This window comes from Eumetopias jubatus, unplaced genomic scaffold (assembly GCF_037043125.1).
Source record: "Eumetopias jubatus isolate StellerSeaLion01/CBP00866 unplaced genomic scaffold, mEumJub1_p1.0 scaffold_13, whole genome shotgun sequence".
NCBI classification, from domain to species: Eukaryota; Metazoa; Chordata; class Mammalia; order Carnivora; family Otariidae; genus Eumetopias; species Eumetopias jubatus.
Window position 1 is genome coordinate 44,207,271 of NW_028274819.1, and position 19,755 is coordinate 44,227,025.

General features: G+C 48.7%; 1 protein-coding gene across 1 annotated transcript in view; it reads right to left on the minus strand.

The window, feature by feature from the left end:
- The window catches only part of SPON1 (spondin 1), a 181,608-nt gene that overhangs the window by 5,913 nt on the left and 155,940 nt on the right, over positions 1 to 19,755 (minus strand). The window contains exons 7-13 of the mRNA XM_088017496.1: positions 8,686 to 8,887; positions 7,563 to 7,703; positions 7,025 to 7,100; positions 5,967 to 6,149; positions 1,237 to 1,407; positions 989 to 1,156; positions 61 to 225 (exon numbers count right to left, since the gene is read on the minus strand). Of these exons, the coding sequence (XP_087873622.1) occupies positions 61 to 225; positions 989 to 1,156; positions 1,237 to 1,407; positions 5,967 to 6,149; positions 7,025 to 7,100; positions 7,563 to 7,703; positions 8,686 to 8,887 (1,106 nt within the window). The remainder of the gene's footprint in view (positions 1 to 60; positions 226 to 988; positions 1,157 to 1,236; positions 1,408 to 5,966; positions 6,150 to 7,024; positions 7,101 to 7,562; positions 7,704 to 8,685; positions 8,888 to 19,755) is intronic.

The following is a 19,755-nucleotide window of genomic DNA, read 5'->3' on the forward strand; positions in this document are numbered from 1 at the left end:
GTACTGGGTAAGAGGAGAATGGGGGTGGGAGTTGGGGGACACCGGAGCCCCAGGACTTACGGCATTCAGGCAGCATGCACTTTTCCACCTGCTCCAGCTCCTCATTACAGTCCCCGAGTTCAGCCAGAGACTTGAGCATCCGCTGGCGGGTCCGCATGCCCTTCCCACAGGTCACACTGCAGTCACTCCACTCAGACCATGCGGACAGCAAGCAGGGGATGGTATCTAGGCCAAGAGCCAGGTTTGCCTCTGAGAACAGGCTCCTTTTACTTTCTCTGTTCTCCTTTTTCCCCCTATCCCTTGTCCACAACTCTGGCCCCTGGAATCAACTGAAATGGACCGATGGCTTCAGAAAACCCGAGGGACCCCACGGAGCAAGAACTGGCTCAGCAGAGTACTGCTCTTGTCACTCTCCTGCATCTCCCCTGGGGCTCAGGACATCAGATTAATTCAGTAATATGAATACCCAAGTCCCCACTTGAAACACCACCCACTCCCCAAGAATTGTGCAATATAGTTTTGGACACTTGGTGAAATCCTAGAATGTCCATGTACTTGTGTGCATATGTATGCTTGTATACTGATGTGTGGGCCTTTGTACATTTGTGCATAGAGCTGGGGTTGTAATGTGTTATGAGGCCAGGCAAGTCCCATGCAGAACAAGAGTGGGGACCTATGACCTGTGGACTGGATGTCCTGCCTGAACAACCCCTCCCCCCACCCCGACAACCAAGAAAATCTGGGGTCCCATAAAACAGCTGCAGGTAAATGCTTTCCAGAGGCCAGGAGTTTGCCATCTCAGCACTGCTCAGAATGTCCCTCAAGGGAGGCCCCTCTCTCTGGGTCTGCTTGATGGCCCTTATCTTGCAAGGACAGTGTGCCGTATTTCCTCCCAGCACCCGCTCAGCCTCCGGCCTTGTTGCTGGGGGATAGGAAGGGTGCTGGGATCCTCCACACCACCCCCATCCCCTGCCCCACGCCCACTCACGACACTCGGGCATCATGCACTTCTCTGCCTGGGATGTCTCGGCCTTGCACATGGAGCCGTCCGCTGGGCTCATCTTGACCATGCGGTGCCGCTTCTTCATGCCCATCCCGCAGGTGGCGCTGCACTCATCCCACTCACCCCACTCGGTCACCAGGCAGCTGCTGGGAGCTGGAAGGCCAGCCCTGTTGGAATCGCGGCTACGGCCTCGGCGCCCCCGCCCCCCGCACTTACTGGGTGCCCCTACTCACAGCACTCCTCGTTGACCGTGCACTTCTCCGTCTCCTCCGTGGGCAGCGTGCACACAGAGCCATCCTCAGGGAACTGCTTCACATACCTCTCCCGGGACCGCATGCCCATGCCACAGGAGATGCTGCAGGGTGACCAGGTGATCCACTCGGACATGGTGCAGGTGGAGCCGTCTGCAACACACGAGCAGACGCTGTGGCCTGTGCGCCCAGCTCCCCAGTGCAGGGATCGAGAAGGAATGGGCTGGCTTTTCCATTGCATATTCTTGCCTCTTTTGTCCAAGATTAATTCCCCATATAATGAATTTGTTTCTGGGTTTTCTGCTCTGTTCCACTGATCTACTATAGGTCTTTTTGTGCTAGGACATGGTTTTGAAGGGGAAAAAGTTTCTTCAACAAATGGTGTTGGGAAACTGAACAGCTACATGCAAAAGAATGGAACTGGACCCTTTTCTTACACCATACACAAACACTCAAAATGGATTAGGGACCTAAATGCGACACCTGAAACCATAAAAATACAAAAAGGACAGGCAGTAATTTCTGATAATCACTGTAGCAACATTTTTCTAGATAGGTCTCCTGAGGCAAGAATTAAGAGCAAAAATAAACTATTGGGACATCAAAATAGAAGCTTCTGCACAGCAAGGCAAACAACAAAACCAAAAGGCAAATGGGAAAAAATATTTGCAAATGACCTCTCGGATAAAAGGTTAGTATCCAAAATAGATAAAAAACATAAAACACCCCCAAAATTAACAAATGGGCAGGAGACATGCACAGACATTTCTCCAAAGAAAACCTACAGATGGCCAAGAGACCCATGAAAAGATGTTCAACATCACTTATCAGGGAAATGCAAATCCAAACTACAATGAGCTATTAACATCACACCTGTCAGAATGGCTAAAATAAAAAAACACAAGAAACAAGTGTTGGCAAGGATGTGGAGGAAAAGGGAACCCTTGCGCACTGTTGGTGGGAATGCAAACTGGTACAGCCATTCTGGAAAACAGTATGGAGGCTCCTGAACAAGAAATATCATATCCAGTAATCACACTACTGGGTATTTACCCAAATAAAAACCCACTAATTTGAAAGGATATATGCACTCCTATATGTACTGTAGCATTATTTACAATAGCCAAATTACGGAAGCAACCCACGAGTCCATTACTTTGGTGAATGGATGAAGAAGATGTGGCATATGCATGTAATGGAATATTCTTCAGCCATAAGACAGAAGGAAACCTTGTCAGTTCCAAAAACATGGATGGAGCCAGGGAGTATAATGCTAAAAATAAGACAAATCCCAGAGAATTTCACTTAATGTGGAATTTCAGAAACAAAAACGAAAAAAAGTCTTACTTGGTTTATCTCTTAACCTTAGAGAAACTGGTGGTCAGTGACCAGAGGAGAAGGGGGATGGGAGAAACAGGTGCAGGGGACGAAGTACAGTTACCACGATGAGCACTGAGTAATGTACAGAATTACTGAATCACAATATTGTACACCTGAAACTAATACAGGACTGTATGTTAAATATCCTGGAATTAAACCTAAAAAAAAAAAAGAACTGGGTAGCATTCAAGGGGAGTTAGGCAGTTGATGGATGGAAACTTAAAAGGTATACATCTTGAAACCAGGAATTGTTCTTGAAGAGGAAGTGCCTGTTTTCCAGGTGCATGGGGCACTCAGAATTAGGCCTTATTCCATGACAATGCATTTGAAAGCTGCTTGGGTGGGTAGAATGTTTTATTTATACATAAAATTTAGGATAAATCATAATCTAAAGGCATACATCTGTATGGTCTAGGATGTATCCTATATCCAAGACCATTAAATAAAATGAAAAATACACTTCCTCAGTCACTAACTACATTTTAAGTACACAGTAGCCATGTGTGATTAGTGGCTACCATTTTGGACAGTACAGATACAGAAGTTTCCCATCACAGAAACTTCTGGACAGTGCTGGAAAGATATATATACATTCTGAGATACAGTATAAGCTCTTTTGCTCAGAGGAACCAGAGATTTTATAGTTCTTGTCTAAAGCTTCTAGTTCCCAGTCTAGAAAAATTGATGAGAATTTGGTTCCTGAGGGTAAAGACTGGCCTTCGGACATAGGGACCTGAGGATAGACACAGGATGGATTTATACGCAAACAGCAGATTATACTCAGTGACCCCAGCCCTCTGATTGCCTCTACTGAGGCTGGCTACAAGGGGGAGCAGATGGTGGGGTGGGGAGGGGATGTGTGTGTGTGCTAGAAGAGGGGACAGAGGAAGAATGAGGAAGGCCATATAACCAGCCTTCTCTGTTGATACCTTGGGCTGTATATGGCTTTGCTCCTATCACTAGGTGTTAGCAAAGGCCATGATCATATAGGAGACACTCTGGAAGTTGTTGGAAAAGATAGAGCTCTCAGCAGGGCTTGGTAGTCCTGTTTCCAAGTGGTGGGAGTGCTACTCCTGGTGGAAACACGGGGAGGGTATGTGTGTGATTTTGTGTGTGTGTGTGTGTGTGTGTGTGTGTGTGTGTGTGTGTGCACGCTTAGTTCTTTAAGAGGGCAGTGAAGTCTTCCAGCTATCCATTTACTCGTATCAATAAAGATTTACTGAATGCTTTGAATGCTTCATGGTATGCTTGAAGTTAAAAGATGTGTAAGATCTGGATCTTGCTCTACTTTAGAAAGAGATGGGCACAATAATTCCAGGTATCAAAAGTATGCAACAAAGGTAAGCCCAGGGAATTGAGCATAGAAGAGGGAAAAAACTCACTCCTTGGAGTTTGGGGGAAGATTTCACACAAAAGGGCACATCTGAGTGTACTTTTTTTGGGTAAAGGATACCTGCATTTAAGGTGAAGGGAAAGCTTACGCAAACACCCTTGTATAGAGAGTGCACATATACATGGTATTGGAAAGTGAAGCTAGAAAGGATTGAGTGTGAGTCCAGCCTGCACATGTCCGTGGCTGTCATTTGCACATGTGTTGCCTATGCAGGGTTATTTAACCTATGGACAGTGCTGGTGGTATGTGTAAGAAATCCCTGCTGGAACCCACACATTAGACCCAGAGACAAGGCTAATTAAAGGCAACATGCACTACCAAACAAGAACATTATGTTCCAGTGTAATAATAGTTAGGGGTAGGGCTTGACAAGCCCCACTTCAGGCTTTCTAGGACCTGGTAAGAAAGACATTACCCCAAGGAAGGCAGAATACGGTCCCTACCCGAGTATGTACTGACAGGCCACACTCTTCCTGATTTCAAAACTTACCTGAATCTTCCTGACTCACACTTCCTGATTTCAAAACTTACTACAAAGCTACAGGAATCAAAACCGGGTGGTATTGGCACAAGAATGGACATACAGACCAATGGACTAGAATAGAGAGTGAGCCTAGAAACGAAGTCTCACATCAAAGGGCAAATAATTTGACAAGGGTGCCAAGACCATTCAATAGAGAAAGGACAGTTCCTTCAATAGATGATGCTGGGAAATTTGAATATCCATATATGAAAGAATGAGGTGAGACTTTTACCTAAGATCATATTCAAAAACTACCTTGAAATGGATCAAAGACCTAAACAGAGCTAATACCGTAAAGCTCTTAGGAGAAAACACAGGGCAAAACCTTCATGACACTGAATTTAGCAATGAGTTTTTGGACAGGACACCCAAGGTACAGGCAACCAAAGAAAGAACCAAACCAGATTTCATGAAAATTTAGAACTTGCACAGAAGGACACTGTCAAGAGTGAACAGATAACTTCAAGAATGAGAGAAAATATTTGCAAATCCTGTATCTGATAGGGGATTAATATCTAGACTACATGGAGATGGAAGGGTTCGCTCCCCTCTGAAGGGCCTTACCAAAGGCACAAACGACAATAAGCCACTGTGGGCATCCAACTGGGAGGGGTATCTAAGACTGTCCCCAGGAAGAGCCAGAGGGTGAATGAATGACCTGCAGTGCGAGAAACTTCCTTCAATTATCCTGGGCTTGGAAGCGGTTTTCTTCCTGCCATAAAGCAGCCCAAATTCTGCATCCCTTCCTGTTGCCTCACGGCACTTCTGAGAGACTTAAGGTCAAAGTACAGAGAGAGTCGAGATCTGTCCAGGTGGAGAGAGTGGGTGTGCCCTGGAAAGTAGGTGGCTGACTTCTGCCCGGCAGGCAGCCCAGTGCCATTCTGAAGCTGCGAGCCATCACCACCAAGGTGGTGCGAGCTCCTAGCTCAAGCCTGATTTTTGAGCAGTGTCAGAGAGACAGAACTCTTGTAATCAGCCTGGTGGTCCCCACACAGAAAGTAGGTACTCTAACTCAGGCAGAAGGGAGACATGAAGGTCCATAAAAGACACAGGGCAATGGATCTAGAGTCAGTGTTGGCTACTTTGTTCTGTTCCTTCAGAAGAGACTGGAGTGGAAGGCCCAGAAGCAGGCTGCTTCTTAGAGTTGTGATTGTCATGTTTGCTAGCTCTTTAGTGACTGGCGTGTCGTTGATTCCATGGCTGGAGGGAGTTGGGTAGATAATCAAGAATTTTTTTGATGTCTTAAGACATTGTTGGAGATGGGGGTCTTCCCTAGTGGTCCCCACTGGCCACTATGGTCAGGGTCCTGGTGCCCTCCTAGGGACACTGACCAGGTGCGAGGGGCCAGCAGAGCCGGGTAGCACCTCCCTTCCCTGGCCTCTGGCAGCCACTCGTGCCCCTGGGTTGTGCGCTCACCTTCATCGCTGCAGCCTGGGCCCATGCAGGGCTGGAAGTCCTGGGTGTCAGGGCAGGGGACACTGAGGTCCAGCTGCGCCTTCAGCATGCGCTGCCGCATCCTCTTGCCTTTGTCACAGGTGGAGGAGCTGCAGGCGGACCACGGGGACCAGTTGGAGTAGATGCAGGTTTCAGGGGTGTCATCTGGAACGAGTACGTGACAAGTTTTCCCTGGGAGCCTGTGGACACTGGGGCTGGCCCTCTCCCCCACACAAGCTCATCTGCAGATAAGATCCCTGCCGCTTGAGCTGCCTCAGCGAACCTGGGTACTCTTGGGGTGGAAGCAGCTACTCACTTGCCTTTACAAATTATAATCATTGCAATAATATCTAAACAACAGGGAAGATCTCTTACTATCCATTCCCCTCAATACGTGAAGAGCTTTTCATTTCTAGTCCCATCTTCCCAATGACCCTATAACAGGAGTCACGTGTTAGGGCAGCCTACACAAGGGCAGCCAGTGTTCACGGAGTACTTAACTACATGCCAACAGCATTCTGAGAACCTTACATGTTTTAGCCCATTTGATTCTTGCAGAGACTCTCGATGAGGCAGGTTCGGTGATCATCCCCATTTTACACTAGGACACTGTGGTGGGATGGGAGCTTCTTGCCCAAGGCCACAGGAGGAGCCCCAGTTGTGTGGCTCCAGATCCCATGAGGACACAGGCTCTGCGCCTAGGCTCTGGGCCTCCCCTTCCTCGCTAGGGAAGTGGTTGTGTCCATGCATCACAGGACAGCATGACAAAGCAGAGAGCGCTGGGGATACTGTGACACCCATCCAAAGGCCCGATACCAGTAAACACATACTCCGATAGCCCACTTACACCAACTCCCTTATATTCTGTGCCCAGTCCTGGCCTTATTTTGGATGATCTTCCATGCAGTAGTCCTCAAAGATGGGATTACCAAGTCAAAGGACATGAGGTTTTTGCAACTCTTCAAACCTGTTAGAAAACTGCTTTCCCAAAAGGTATGGCCAGTTTATGTTGCTACCTGCAACGAAGGACAACTACATACCTTCATCTTTCTCTTCTGGAGCCAGATCTGCTACAATATCATCGACATTGTCAGGCACAATATTGCATTGTTCGCCCTGCAAAAGGAAATTTTGCTCGGAGGGCTCACATTAAAGAATGGCATGTGTGGAGGACAGAGGAAGGAGGACATAAAAACCGGACGCCTGCCCCGTGTACAAACCCCAGGCCATGGTGGAGTTTTGAGCCAACGTTTACAATCGGACTGAAAGAAATGGCAAGAAAGCCACAGCTTCCTAGTTCCTGACCCATGGCAGACATTAGTAATCAACTGTGGAACTCACAATGAAACCTGTTTTTCTGGATCGCATCATTCAGGAGGGCATAGAACCTTACCTTTCTGTTTATTTTGCTCATTTATAGCTTATGAATAATTTGCATGCTTAGAAAGCTTGGGAGGTCCAGGAGTTCTAGATTCTGGAATATGCAAGGGACCCCACGATTCTAGAGCAGAAAGGGGTACAGTCTGCTTACACTCCTGGTGGGAAGGGTCCGTGCCATGGTGAGCTCTACCCCATTACCTTCCGGGCGATTCTCTCGATGACGACTCTGGCCACTTGAGTGATAGACCCGCCCTCTGGATCGTAAAAAGGACTCTGAGGATGGTCCAGACTGGTCAGGGGCCGGATTTTCTCCTGGGGAATTGTGGGCTTGTTGGGTGACTGTGGGGGGTGGGGGAGAAACACAGATACAGAGTGTGGGAAACAAAGTGGTTAAAAACCACAACAGCAATTGGATTGTAATAGGATCAGAACAAAAGCCGTGATAGGGATTTCACAACAGCTGTAACTACTATGGATGTTTCTGCAATTCTGTCCGCCCTGTGCATCGTGCAAGGGAATGGGGGACCTGTACTTTCAGACTCTCCCAGGTACACAGGATTCCATCCTGATGAAGAAAAGGTTTCAGAGAGGTCATCCCAGCCGGGAGACAGCTGAACCAGGCTGGCCTGAATCCAGAGCTCTTCCTACTAGACCAGGCGTTGGCAAACGAGTCTGTAGAGGGTCAGATCGTAAATATTTCAAGGCTTTGTGGGCCATCCTGTGTCGGCTACAACTCCACTCAGCTGTTGTCATGAGAAAGCAGCCCCTCGCAACATGTAATTGGGGGCGGCTAGGTTTGAACCCCTTATTTACAGATCAGGTGGTAGTCCCAATTTGGCGCACAAACCATAGTTTACCAGTGTCTGTTCTAGATGGCCCTGCCGCTGGTTTTCTAATGGCTTCACATTTCCATGCAGTTGGTGTGCTGACCACAGCTGAAAAATTTTAACATTCAGGACAGAATCCAAACTCCTTAACCTGGCTGGTTGTCTGGAAACCTCCAGAATCTGGCCCAGTCTAAAGTATGGACATCGACTTCTGCTGCCCATTCTCACCCCTTCTCTTGCTCTGTGCTTCCCTGCCTGTTTCCTGCTGTTCCCTGGCTTCCCTAGGAACTGCTCTTTAGCAGGTTCCCTCTCCATGGCCTCGTGGCCAGCTGTGTGGGTCACACCGTATGTGGTCTGTGAAAGGGAGACGATGCTGGCCTGCCCGACCACACCGTGTGTTCATCTACATCATTTACGTCCAGGCCCCCCAGCGCGGGGCCAAAGAGGAAGCACCCAGGAAGGGTCGTCCGTCACCACTGCAGGTGCTCACCCACCTCATAGGTCACCCCGCTGTCAGTGCCAGCGTCCCAGGGGATCAGGTCCTGCACCACCTTCTGGACCCAGCCGCACTCCTTGGTGCACAGATCCTCCGCAGACAGGCCCACGTTCCAGTCGGGGCTGGGGCCCATCATGGTCAGGAAGGACATCAAGTGGCGCGTCCTGTCCACTGAAAATTCAGCCGAGGGTGCGGCTCTCCTGGAAACCAAACACATTATATTAGGGGCCGAGGGGGTGCACACTCTGAGGGACATCTGGCCAGACCATGGCTAAGGGAGGAGAGGACAGAAAGAAGGTGGATTCTTGGTCTTCCACGGATCTCTGCCTTTGGCCACGACTGGTTGACACCCTTTACTGTCCTGAGCCCCTCCACTGGTCACATGTGGAGAGAATCACCTGCTACCACGCTATCCAGTTCCAGTGCACTCAGAGCACTTACTGTTTCACATAAGCGTATTTAGCTGTTTACTGATGGTCAGCTGTCACTGGATGTGAGCTCTGGGAAAGCAGGGCTTTTGTCATTCTTATTACAGGGCTTGATTTCCAGTGCCTGGCACGGGGTAGATGCTCAGTAAAAGCGATTCAATAAATGGGTGAAAAAATATCTTGTGTTAATGTAGCTGAACTCAAGCTCATCTGCCTGATGCCCAGCAAAGACAATCACTGAGACATGGCCTAGGCAGCCAGCAGAGGTTTCGAGAGGCAGCCAAATGGGGAGATGGGAGGGCAAGCCTCAAATCCACCCCCCCCCCCACCGCCCCCAGGAGGAGAGTCAGGGAAATTTGAAGGCAAATGAGAAAGGTCTGGGTTAAAAAGTTGCAGCTGAGCTTCCTAGTCTACAGCTGCGATCAGTCCCCTTATCCCTTTGGTTATGGGTTCTAGTCCCCACTGTACTTGGATCCTTCCTCATCCTTGAGGGAATGGGGATGATGACTGCTCTGGTTACTTCCTGCTGAGATGGGGTGAGGACCAGAGTTAGAGGAATGGAAACTCTCTGCCCGCCATTCTGCATGACCGAGATTTGTGTACTTTGGTTGGTAGTGCGGGAACTCCGTTTTACCTACGGCCTTCGGGGAGATTGGTCGGAACCAAGCTTCTTGTAGGCACAGGTTTCCTCAGACCGGCTCTCCTGATGAACAGTTTCAGGTCTGCCAGAGGCTGGCTGCGCCAAGCAGTGCTCCCTGCGAGGTCCTCCTTGCCTACAGGCTGTAGGAAACCCGTGGATTCTCCTAACTTGAGCGTGAGGAATGCACAGCTTTCTTCCCTCCAGTCTCACTGAAGAATGGGTGGTCAGCAGCACCCAGCAAGGTCCTGCGCGGGGAGCCTGGAGCTGGCCTTCCCCATGATCGCTCTGCGGGTCTTCAGTGATCCCCAATTCTCCGGGATTCCGGCGATGTAAATGCACACCTGCGGGGCACGTCAGCCTGCTGGCAGTGAGCCTGCCCACTCAGTGTGCCTGATAATATCCAATTCCCTAATGGGAGCCCCGTCAGGAAGCCTTAAGTCATGAAAGGGGTGTAGAAGGAGTCTTCTGTATAACAGAGACTTAAATCAAGCCCACTCTGGGGGGCCACTCTTACCCAGAGCAGAGCAACCAGCAAGGCTTTTTCCCAAGTTAGTTTCCTGGCGTATCTTTGCCAAATTTTTCTTTTTTTTTTTTTTCCTTCCAGTCGGTGGGAGGCTCCATTGATCGCCTAAGGCGTTGGGCACCACCTGGGTGACTTTTGCCACAAATGCTGCTCCACGGTCGTCTGAATTGTTAGCGGCGATCCAAACCTAGGAAGGATTTTGCTTAGAAGTGTTTTGACAACTTCTGAAGCCTTCTGTGAAGGGCGTGCGAAAGCTTCAGCCCAACTTGTAAAGGGATCTATAAATACTGGCAAGTATTGAAAATTACCTGTAGTTTTAGCCTCATGGTAAAATCCACCTGTCAGTCTTGTCCAGGTTCAGAGCCTAAAACTTCCTAAGACATTAGACAAAGTTCTAAGGTGTTGGTTTCCTCCCCCTTTTGGACAGATTTTGCAATGGAGAGAATATGAACTTACCTGACTTTGAATGAACACAGGCAGAAAAGTTTTGTATTTAATGCTTTTAATTCTAAACACATGTCCATTTTAATTAAACCAGCAACCTTAAGTTAGCTTTAATACTGAATAGTTTTCAAGATCATGTGAAAGACACTTGGGTTAGTTTCTGTCTTTGAGTTTTAGAATGGCCAATTATAACAAGCACTTCCTTTTTAACGGCTTAAATAGAGCTCTCGAACAAATTAATCTTAGCAACACCATGCAGACGTAGAGAAACTAGCTCACACTTAGAACACATATGGACACATACAAATACATAAACAAGATGCAAATAGGGTCTTAAAGGCCCAATTTCCAAATCTTTTATAACACAAATCTAATTGCAAGGTAGTATAATTTATGGGTCCATTAGGTGGTCATTTTTCTCAGGAGTCTAATGAATATGGCGGCTAACCAGTGTTGCAAAAAAAATATTGCCCCGTTTTGGAGAATAGAGCCCAACGGGCTGCACGTAGGGATCAAATGGTCACTTCCCATTTTCCACTTAGAACATGGCCAGTTTTATTCAAAGATCCCAAAAGCTGCTACAACAAACGAACCAAATGAAGCCCAGAGGCTGGCGTCTAAGGGCCTCGGTTCCTCCACAAAAGTCCAGGCTTCACTGATTGAACCAGATGGCTTCCTAATTTCCAACCCCCCCCTGAAAGTCAGAGCTCCACTGGCTGAACCCAACCGTTTGCTAGTCAGCCTTGTCTTAAGGAGGCTAAGAGAAGCAAAACCCTCTACTTGGAGGCAGCTGAATGAGAGGAAGAAATCCAAGAAAGCCAAACCAAAAGGGAGGAAGAAATAAGCTCCTTGCCACCGCGCACGAAGTACTCACCCAGACCCCTCTGTCCAAACCAGACCCCCAAAACCATTGCCTGGCTGCAGGAGTGAATTTAGGTGCTGAACGTTGGTGGGGCCCTGAGGACAGGCCCCAGGACAAAGAGCCTAGGCAACTTCTCAGGTCAGCAGGCTCCCGTTACCAGCTGGGGGCCAACAAACAGGGGCACAAAGCTCCTGCCGGGCTCGCTGTGTTTGCATGCAAACCAAAGGTCATCTGCCTAGTGCTCAGCAAAGACAGTCACTGTGAGACACCGAGTAGGCAGCCACATGAAGAGACCGGACACCAAATCTCAGATCCACTTCCTCCAAGGAGCAGAGTCAGGGAAATTTAAAGGCAACCGAAAAAGGTCTGGGTAAAAAGAGCTGCCCCTGTGTGCTTACTGGTCTGCAGCTGAGGGCGGTCCCATTAACCCTTTGCTGGTGTCGCGGTGTGCCCAGCTGTGTTGGATGGGAGGCGAACTTTACAAATAACAGCTGTGCAATCCCCCGAGCCCCTGCTCAGACATTCTCACTGAATCCTCAGAACTGACCTGAGAGAAGAATGAGTGACTCCAACTTAAGGATGAGGAAACCCAGGCTTGGGTCCAAAGTCACAAAGTTAAATGGCAGACGGAGACCTTGACCCAAGGCACTATAAGCTCAAGATCAGTGTTCTTCTCATCATCAGTTTCAAATTCCTTCTCCCTGCCGCCTTTTCACTCTACTGAGATCTACGTTGTGCCATCGGAGGGGGTGTCTCTGTGGCCTGCTCCCTCTGTTGTCCTCACGGGGCTGCCTCCAGCAAGACCCTGTGGTCCCAGAGCTCCCCCAGGGACTCACATGCTTCCCTGGCCACATCCTCCAGGTGGTGAGCAGGTACCCAGCTATAGCAGCACAGACCTTTGCCTGACGACCCCCAAGCCACAAGAGGTGATTGTCTTCAACCTCTGTCTCAAGTTGTTAAGAAGAGGTCTTACGCATGGCCAGGGCTGGGTGAGTCACTGGTGGTGGCCCCTCCCCCCCTGGGGGGGCTGGGGAAGAAAGCGTTCTATTCACTCAGCACACACTTGGTGGCAGGCCCCAGTTATTTTATTTCCCCAGCCCCATGACAATCCCGTGGGGTTAGAGTTATTCCGTTTTGTAGATAGGAAAGCAAGCAATAGAGAAGAAGAGTTATTATCCCGTTTTGTAGAGAAGAACCTATAAAAGTTAATGGACCTAGAGACAGCTGGTAGGGGCTGAGGTTTAAAAGCAGCTCCCCCTGACTCTACACCCCCAGGCCACTCATCGTGGGGAATCCTTGGCTGGGGACCAACTCGTCTGTTCAGTTCAGCTGGCAGCTGAACCTCAGCTGTCCGGGGGGGTCCCTGTGTGCCTCTCTGGAGACCGGCTGCTCTGGCTGCCCTGTCCCCAAAAGCAATGACCCCAGCCCTGGTTAGGCCTCGTGGAACTGGACCCCCTGGGCTCTGGCAGGCCGGATGGGGTCAAACAATGAGCAGAGAGGGACGGAAGCCTGGGTGTGTCCTGGCACGCTACCTCTTACAGCTGCGATTCCTTGGGCAAACGACCAAAGCATTCAGTGCCTCAGTGTCCCAATCTGTGAAATGGGGACCTCCCTATGGCTACACGAAAGTTTTAGGGTGTGTAATGAGAGAACTTGCATCCGGTACTTAGTCCAGTGCCTGGCCCTTGAGCTATGAGTACTCTATCGAGACAGAAGCAGTGTAGGGTCATACAGAGCTCCGAAAAGAGAGGGAGGTGGAGGGAGGCCTTCCCCGAGGAGACTTTATGTTGTAGCCTGCTGCCACTCTGTGTTCTGGCCCAGGAGTGCAGGAAGAGCCTGTGCCCCGGCTGCCTTTGGCGTCAGCAGCTCAGCAAGGCTTGGTGTTGCCTTCGTCTGAATCCTCTTGCCTCCTCCCCTCCCCGGTGCCCTGGTCAGGCCAGCCACGGGGCTGGTCCCACGTGCACTTGCCGCTGCTGGGAAAGCCTGTCTTCAGTGGTGGGCACAGTGTGGTCCCCTGGCAACTTGTTAGAAATGCAAATTATTGTGCCCCACCGCAGATTTACTTCATTAGGGACTCTAGGGTGGGACCCAGCCGTCTAGATTAACAACCCCTCCAGCTGATCCTAATGCACTTCAGGTTTGAGAACCGTTGCTCTGCTCATCTTTCAAGCCTCGGGTCATGAGCCACCTCATTCTGGAGCCTCTCTGATGCCCCTGATCGGGGTCCGTGCCCGTGGTCCATGTTTCCACACACCACCTAAGGACTGACATCGCTCCGTCACCATGTGGTCCTCCCCGTGCAGACCGGGAGCTCCGGGGTGGGGGGAGGGCAGGAGCCCTGATTGGCGCCCCCAGGCACCCCGAGGGCTGGCTGAACAGGGGAGTGTGTGAGGACCTGAGCTCCCCCACCACGGGCTCTAGGTCTTGGCAGGAAGTCACTCACCGGCTTCCGCTGTGACACCACCTGCAGGGATGCTGTGGGGCTCTGAGGAGATGCTTTTCCAGGAAGCCTTTAGAAACTACTATGTCCCACGCCTACCTTGCCGGCTGTGTAGATGGGCATAAACGGGGGGCTTTCATCTTCTCTTCCGGGGTGTGCGTTTACCGGCTTGTCGGTGGGTGGTTGCGGCCTCTAAAGACCTGGCTTCTACGAGAATGGCAGTCTGGGTCGCTGGGCCACTGCTCATCCAGCGGCTCACGGGACCTGGGCCAGGGCCTGCCTTCTTGTCAGTGCGAGGCAAACAGTGCGGACATCTCCACGGGTGGTACTACGCCCCGGCCCTCCTTGGCCTGGCTCCTGTGGCGGGCAGACTTGCTCTTCCATTGCCATAGACCAACCGCTCCACCTGTTACCTTCCCCTCCCTCTGGGCATGTAGCTTTGAGTCGGTTAGTCATTTGTATCCTGTAATCCATGGGTGACACTATTCACTATGACAACCTAAGGGGAAAAATCCTCTCTGCTCAGGAGTCCAGTGCTGGGGAACCGGAACCAAGCCAGACCCCACACGCCGCCTGATACTTTGCTCAGCTGATGGATGTGACCATCTGAGAACCTGGTGGGTTTTACAAGGCATTATGCAAACTGTTCTCCGCAGGTGCATTTTGGCCAACTCTGTAACCTGACTGAGGTCTCCTCCAGACCTTGGTGAGTTTTAAGGAATAGGAAATTTGGGGCAACCAATCCCTGCACAAAATGCCTGACCTTAGGTTGGGTAATAGGGCAAATTTGAATCTGTAAGGTCCTGGGAACAATTTTAGCAATTTTCTAGCATCTTCAGGTATGCTCTGCTCTTTTCTCTTGCCCCTGACTGGGAAATTCATCCCCTGACCCCCAGCTCATATAATATGTCCTGGAGGAAGCATTTCCTGACCTCTCCTTGAATCGTTTAGGACCGCTGGTGCACTTTCCCAGAGTGTGCCAAGCTCACACTTTGCTTGGGGTTTCTTGTTTAATTTCCATCTTGCCCATGAGGTTCTAATAGACTAGAGATGATTTTTGTCTTGCTTACAGCTGTATCCCAGAGCCTGGCTCAGAACTTGGCGTGCAGTGGATTCTCCTCAAATATTTGTTTTAAATAAATTACTTAATTTAGGAAATGAATATGGAACTCTTGTACTTCCTTTGACCTTCAAATTTAATTTAAAAATCACCTCAAAGTATTTATTACTTCTATAATAAAAATGCTATTTAAGATGATGAAATGGATAAGAATACATGTGAGTTTTCTTTGGGAAAAGCGAGGTATGACTGGAGTTCTTTAATTTGTCCAAATCATAATAAAAATTCACATTCACTCTTTCTTATATACCATGTCTTCCCATATACGATATTTTGTTAATTTAGTTTTATTTTTCTATTCTGGGATTTAAATTTTTTTTTAAAGAGAGAGAGAGAAAGTGAGTCTGAGAGAAAGAGCACAAGCAGGGGAAGGGAGAGGGAGAAACAGACTCTCCACTGCACAGGGAGCCTGATGCGGGTCTTAATCCCAGGACCCTGAGATCATGACCTGAGCCGAAGGCAGATGCTTAACCAACTGAACCACCCAGGCACCCCTGGGATTTAAATTTTTATCAGTTTTCTAGCAAAAGCATTGATCTGGCCATACCGTATAACAGAGTATATTATAAATCATGGTAATTAAAATGGTGTCATATTCAGGATAAGAAAGAAATAGAAATGAGTGGCATAGATTGGAGATCCCAGAAACTTTAGATAACGTATTATACAAAACAGATTTCTCACAGTAGGAGGAAAAAGGAAAGATTGTGCAACAGTGGGGTTGGGCTAACTTAACTGCAATTAAAAAAAATATGGGATTTGCATCTAATTTCATACACCTAAAATAAATAAATAAATAAATAAATAAATAAATAAATAAATCCAGAGCTACATGGGAAGCAACCAGATTATAGGAAAAAGTCAAGTTTACTGATCTGTTAGAGAAATGTTAGTTTTCTCAGCTTTGAAACAATAAAGCAATCACAAAAGTAACTGAATTATACACCAACTGAAGACACCTGTGTAATGAAACAACAGTGTTGAATTAGAAAAAAATGGCACATTGGCACGAACGTCTCCACGCACGGTGACTGACCAATGTGACTATCTGTAGTAGATACAGAGCTAATCCAAATCTGCAAGAAAAACACCTCTATCTCAACAGATAAAGGAAAGCTAGGAACAGACAGTCCACGCCAGAAAAATGAAAAAGGAAGAGCAAGTGAAGACATGGGGAAGTGTCCCGCCTTCTTACATTCAGAGAGGCAGCGAGTAGAGAAGAACAAAGGGTATTGGACAAAGCAGCTGGATTTGCATCTGGGTTCAGCCACTTTGTAGCTCTGTGCCACGGCCTTTTACCCCAGCATGCTTTGCAGTTACTAGGGCTGCAAAATTGGAGCCTCATCATACCCACCCAAGGGCTTTGTGTGAGGAAACTGCTTATCATCGTGACCCGCACATCACAGGAACTTGGTAAATGTTGATTTTCTACTCATTCAGCTTTTCCAAACAAAACTTCGAAAAACACCATACAAAAAAGAGGCAGTAAGGGATTGTTATGCTCCTGCTAAGAACTTATTATCCCCTTTGAAATTTCAGAACCAAAGCAGTATGACTCAGGTCACTGGTGAGACTCAAGTCGCTGGCAATTCAGGTCACTCACATGCTGAGTTCTGTCTCCTCTGTATTTCAAATCCCCAGGAAAGAGCTTTCGAAGTTGCAGAAACCCCATGGGACCACTAGAGGGCGCCCGAGCCATGCGCTAGGCTGAAGACCCTCGTGGGTGGAGGCCGGTCTGAGGGTGGTTTCCTGCCTCGGACAACTGCTGATCACCTGGAGGCATCTAGGACTCCGGTCCCTCTGGCCCATTCGATCTACCGCCTGCTCCGCCAGTCCAAGGCCAGTCTTCTGTGCAATCCTGAGGGCATCCACAGACCTGGGCAAGTGCTACAGGAGTCAGGGAGGGCCCTGAAACTTTCAGCCCTGATCCGAGAGAGATGCCCCTGTCCTCTTGGGGAGAGCCGCGGCTTGGGTGATTTACGGGGCACTGACCCTCCAGAGGCAGGATTTCTGGAGAGGGTAACCGTGTCTCTGATCCACCCTCCCTTCAGCTGTCTGGAGGACACATGGATGGTTGTCTTATCAAATACTAATTAAACAGAGTGGCTGGGAATCATGAAGGGGACTGCAGTCCCTTACAAGATTCATTATGAGAATAAAAAATGATTTTTTTAAAGTTCCAGTAATTCCTAGTATTCAGATGAAACTGGAGGAACTGGGTGGTGGAAATTCAGAATTGATCTGCAGGAAACCTGGTCATTTTCTACTCAGGTGCCAGAGGAACTAGTGAAGGATGTGGGTTTTGCTCAGCATCTGTCTTTTCTGTCTCTACCTGCGCTCTGGGCTGACAGAGCCGCAGCTTGATTTATTGAGCTAAACAAGTCAGCAGCTAATTTGTTCGTTCATGGCTGTCCTTTGAGAAGTGGTCCTGGGGAAAAAGATGAAGATCATTGAAAAGCAAGTCAGTTTCATGGGGCAGGACCTCAGAAAGTAGGTCAGCCTGGCTTTCCACTGGCCCGAGGGAGGCTGGAATCCCATTAACCTCAATTGGGAGGGCTCAGTGAGGGGGGGCAGGGCTGTTTCTGCAAAACAAAACTTGGCTGCGTGGAGGCTTCCTAATTTGACTTCCTAATGCGATTTGGAAGAGGGAAGGGGAGACTGGGGTATGGGAAAACCAAAGGAAAATTCCTTTCCCTTAACAAGCTGGTAGCACTGGGTGGGAGACGGTTTGGGCATTTGGGAGGTCTGATGTTTGCCACTGATTAATTCTGTTCCACGGGGGTCTCAGGAAGTCTGAGGGAAGGGTGAAGGGTGGGAAGGTGTCCCCAGGTATTTTGTGGTTTTTTTGGTCAATTTTTCAGAAAGTCTCTCCCATCTTAAAAAAGAAGGCAAAAACAAACAAACAGACAAACAAAACTTCATTGACTCTTTCATCTCCTGAGAGCTCCTGCTCAGTCTCTCTTCATTCCCAGCAAACTGCACAGAAGACTTGCCTGTACACACTGATTCCATAAACCCCCTTTCTGTTCACATTTCACCCTGCTCGAGGCCTCCCGCCATCGCTCAGCAGGTCCCTGCTCAGGAAGGTCCCTGCTTTTCTTCATGTTGATCCATCCAACCAGCATTTTGCAGCCCTCATCCCACCTGACCTCTCGGCCGCACGGGGCACAGCTTTCTTGCCTTGGCTTCCCTGATACCAAGCTTCCTCCTCAGTCAGTTTGTTACTCCTTTTCTGTTTCCTTCCTTCGCAGGCAGGTCCTCCTCAGCAGTAAATGTTGGAACTCCTCGGGACTTAGCCTTAAACCTTTGACTTACCCTCAGGTTCTTTCTTACTCGTGACCTTGGCGATGATAGTCTACTACTCCTTCTTGGCTCCCGAGTTTACATGTCAGTGCAGAATTCTCCCTGAGTTTCAGAGCTTCATAGTTAACCGGCCACACCTCCAGCTCGATAATTCGAAGGCATCTCTACCATAGCACGTCCAGAGCTGAGCTCATGGTCTTTCCCACTGAACTTCATTTACTATTCTAAACCTTGTAAGTGGCCCCGCCAACTTACTAACCTAGATCTCTCTGCCTCTTTCACCCTCCTTATGCAACCTATCACCGCAGCCTGTGGGGCTCTAGTCCTATGCATCTCTGAGGTCTCTACACCCCTCCCATCTCCCCTCCCACCGTCCTTGTCAAGGTCACTGTGAATTAGAGAATTCTCCTCACTGGTCTTGCTTCCTCTCTTCTTAATCTTTTCATATTGGAGCTAGAGTGTTGTTTAATGCAGACCCGATTGTGTTGTCATCCTGCTTAAAACCCTTCAATGATTTCCCATTGCTCTTAATGTAAAAATCAAAATCCCTGATGTTGCATGGCTTGGCACGACACCAAGTTCACCTGTGATCTCCGGACCTAGTTACACCACAACTGTTTAGTACCTTAAATATGATGCTGATCCCTCCTCAGGGTTTTGACACGTGATGGTCTCTCTAGACTTTCTAGAATGTTCTGTCCTTGCTTTGCTTCTTTACCTAGGCAAATCCTATTGATTCCTTAACTCTTAGCTCAATTGCCATCCCTTAAGGAAGCTTTCTCTGACCTTCAGGCTGGGTCAGGGTCCTCTTCACATACTCTCATGGCACTTTATGTCTTTACTTTGCAGACACATCACATCTGTCGTCATTTGGTTAATGTCTCTCTCCCTCACCAGACTGTGAGTTCATGAGAAACTCTGCTGTATTCCTAAGCACTTTTGACAGTACTTCCCCTTAGAGACCCACCACAAATATTTGTTGAGGCCATGAAATGTCTCAGTCATCCTTGACAGAAGGACACAAGGTAAGTGAAAGTCAAGATCCTATCTTGTTTTGGGGCAGGAGTCAGACAGTTTGGTTGTGGTCACATTGTTCATCTCATGCTGGCCTGAAGTCTGACTGGCAGATATAGTATCTGTCTCGATGGATTAAAAAATGGACACTGAATGAATTGTTACTTAATTGGAGGGACTTTGTTAGAAGTGAAGGGCACCGGTGGTGGAGGCAGCTGGATGTGGTTGGAATTCTAGTTCCTCCACCAGTGGAGCTGGATGCTGAGGTTGGACCTGCCATGGAACCTCTGAGCC